The sequence below is a fragment of the Pieris brassicae genome, chromosome 7 (assembly GCF_905147105.1).
Source record: "Pieris brassicae chromosome 7, ilPieBrab1.1, whole genome shotgun sequence".
NCBI lineage: Eukaryota > Metazoa > Arthropoda > Insecta > Lepidoptera > Pieridae > Pieris > Pieris brassicae.
Window position 1 is genome coordinate 13,560,359 of NC_059671.1, and position 3,031 is coordinate 13,563,389.

A 3,031-nucleotide genomic window follows, 5' to 3' on the forward strand; every position below is an offset into this window, starting at 1 on the left:
TCTAATAGGCAAGTAGATGATCAGCCTCCTGCGCCTGACACACCACATCAGCGTTTTGAGTCTAAGCCAAGCCGGTTTCCTTACGATTTTTTCCTTCACCGTTCGAGCGAATGTTAAAATACGTATATAAAAAGAAAGTCCATCGGTGTATAACCGGGAATCTAACCTACAACCCCTGGGATGAGAGTCGTACGCTGAACTAGGCCAACACTTCTCTTTATACGTTAATAATGTCCGTAACCGTTCACTAAATTTATGTCCTTTAATGTGTATTTATTAGTCTACTATTAGAGATTTATGACCAACTCTGTTGGTATTATTAAGACTCGATACATAGCGCGTATATACTACCGTATATTAAATTAACCATCGTAGGAAAACAAAAGAAGTAAAACAAACCAAAAATCGTTTAACAATAAATTTTGCATTCGAGAAAATCCTAGTTAAGTATATTTTTCTTAAACTGAGTTTGAGGGTAAAATTTAGAGTTGAGACTTAGCACTATAACTCTCATGTGACAGTCCTACGTTTCTCATGGCTGTAAAACTGTAATAGCATTGAACTGAGGCTCCAGTTTATATTGGATGTCAAACATCCAAAATCAAACAAGGTATAATTAGGAAACTTGTAGTACGGGTAGTACATGTAAATTTAGAATCACTTTAACATCTTTTCTGTTGACGTTCATAAGTGTACTTGATTACCTATATGAATGAAGTTACTGCGAGTTTAAGTTTGATGCAAGGAAGTTTAGCTTATAAGCTTATCTAAAGCACAAATGCCACAGATCTCAACTCTAAACATGACCGCTTAACAGGTTTAATGCCGGGTCTCATTAACATAAGAAAAAACCTCAGCAAAAGTCTCGGCTCCACCTGGAATGCACCTATCTCTCAGGGATTCCTTGTACCACCAATTTCTGAATTTCCTCTTAACACTTATCCCTGTCCACTCATTCAGTTTAACACACAGGTCACATAGTCCCTTCTCTAATGTGACCTCTTTTATTACATACGTTTTCCTCCAACTATGGAAGCCTTGATATACAGGTGGATTGTTTATGAGATACTTCACCAATTCTACTAATGCTTCATTTGATGTGGTCTTAATATTTATGTATGAGGCCTCGGGAAGAAATCTGCAACAAGAATTTCGTGTTAGCCATAGAAACAACTTTCCATGAATGGGAGGAACTTTCTAGATACTGAATCATTGATTCAATTTTTTTTCTCTTAATCAAATGTTAATAATAATAATATATATTTGAGGACTGTTGCTCTCAAACTTTATTCATATAGGTAAACAAGGATACTTATGAAAAAAATAAAAAAATAAATTAATTCCATCTTTACATTTACTACCAGTTGGCAAGTCAAAGGCTTTGGCGGGCAAGAAGAACTGAAAGAGGCAAGAAACTCTCCACCACGCTTTTTAATCGCTAAGTTTTGAGTCATACAAATTGTTTGAACTGGAGCAAATCAATCCCAAGGATTATAATCATTTAAATTTTTGTCAAAACTTATAAATAGCTTTATTGATTAAGTTATGTTTAACGAGAGCTTTGAATTTATTTAGTGATTAGACAAAGTAAGCGCAAGAAGTGCAAAAATGCATAAGACATGGTATTTAGAAAAAAAACTAACAAACAAAACAAAGCAATTCAAACGTATGTAAACAGTGATCAGGACAATACTAAAAAAAAGGACACATGAAAAACATGAATCACGACAATTTTAGATCAGTTTATTACTATTAATTATAGTTACCTTTTATAATCCGCATTTCCTAAGACAATTGGAACAGCATAGTTTTCATATGCCTTAATAACATCTTTAGTAACATAATCTGTGCCTTCACTATCCTCGGGTACAAAATAAAAGTAATAATCTTGTTTAATAAGTCGATAGCATATATTTTCAGGACATTCAAACATCCCACAGCCGAATATGTCAAAATCAAGAAAATGGTATCTGAATATACTTTGCAATTTTATGGCATATTCAAGTCTGTTGTTTAATGTGTTACATTTATCGACTATCCAGACCATGGCTTTCCGTTTACGCGTTAAATGCTTTTCGTAATTAGTTATATTGTATTTCGTTGTATCCCATTTAACATTTGTTTTTGGAGCTACAACATTTCCCTTTAGATCCGTCACTTGGAATTGTGGATGGGGTATATCAGAATCTAATTTGTATGTCCATGTCAGATTAAAGAAGCTATCCATATGAATGGGGCAAATTGGATACGTGTAAGATGACTCCATACCATGAAATACATACTTTTGTTTAGGTGATCGTTCTTTTGGTGTGTTTGAACTTCTCCAATTTTGCATAGTACTGACATTAAACACGATTGCGTCAAACTTTTCTATATTCTCATTCTGGTAATACTTATTAGCTGTGATGAAGCAATTTGTGTATGGACATTTATTGTTTATAAATACATCCTGACCTTCTTCCAAATCAACAGTGGGGTGCCATTTATTCGTCCAAATTAGTATATATAGCAAATCTTCTGTCTCTTTACGGACTGGTTCTTGTAAAAAATTATGTTGAGTGCTGATTACATGATCAATATTCGAGTATCTCAGTTGGAATGTGTAAAAACCTAAAATAGCGTACAACAATAATCCAATACAGCTGAGTAAAAAGAATAATTTTGCGAAAAACTCTGTCCTAAGAAACATGGTGTAATGATACAAGAGATGAAAAGACACTGTCGTACGAGTTTAATAGTTCAACATTACCTTGTGTTTGTAAATAGTAAATTCTTCATCTTTCAACAAACAAATGACGTTTTATTATTTCAACGTTCTTGTTAACGTTTATTATACGTACATTATTTATTTACTATGCTATATGTAGTAACCTAATACTAATACAATGGAAAACTAATTAATATAAAAACATAATATCAAAAAAAATGTCAATTCAACCCGTGTGCAACTAAATATATCCGTCTGTCGTGCAATAATATTCAGTGTGCGCAAGACAAGCGTAAATGGCGCTTGTTGAGTAAATATGTACGC

The 3,031-nt window shown here is 33.4% G+C and overlaps 1 protein-coding gene across 1 annotated transcript; it reads right to left on the reverse strand.

Annotated features, from left to right (window-relative positions):
* Positions 1–788: 788 nt before the first annotated feature.
* LOC123712152 (alpha-(1,3)-fucosyltransferase C-like) lies at positions 789–2,686 on the reverse strand. The gene is made up of 2 exons (XM_045665130.1): positions 1,767–2,686; positions 789–1,138 (listed from the first exon to the last, which is right to left on the reverse strand). Exons 1-2 carry the CDS (start codon positions 2,333–2,335, stop codon positions 820–822), a joined length of 888 nt encoding a protein of 295 aa, XP_045521086.1. The 5' UTR covers positions 2,336–2,686; the 3' UTR covers positions 789–819.
* Positions 2,687–3,031: the final 345 nt, after the last annotated feature.

Coding starts and splice junctions, on each gene's coding strand:
- LOC123712152 (XM_045665130.1), bottom strand. CDS start 2,335: ATGCAAAATTGGAGAAGTTCAAACACACCAAAAGAACGATCACCTAAA. Junction 1,139..1,766: donor GGAAATGCGGATTATAAAAG/GTAACTATAATT, acceptor TTCTTGTTGCAG/ATTTCTTCCCGAGGCCTCAT.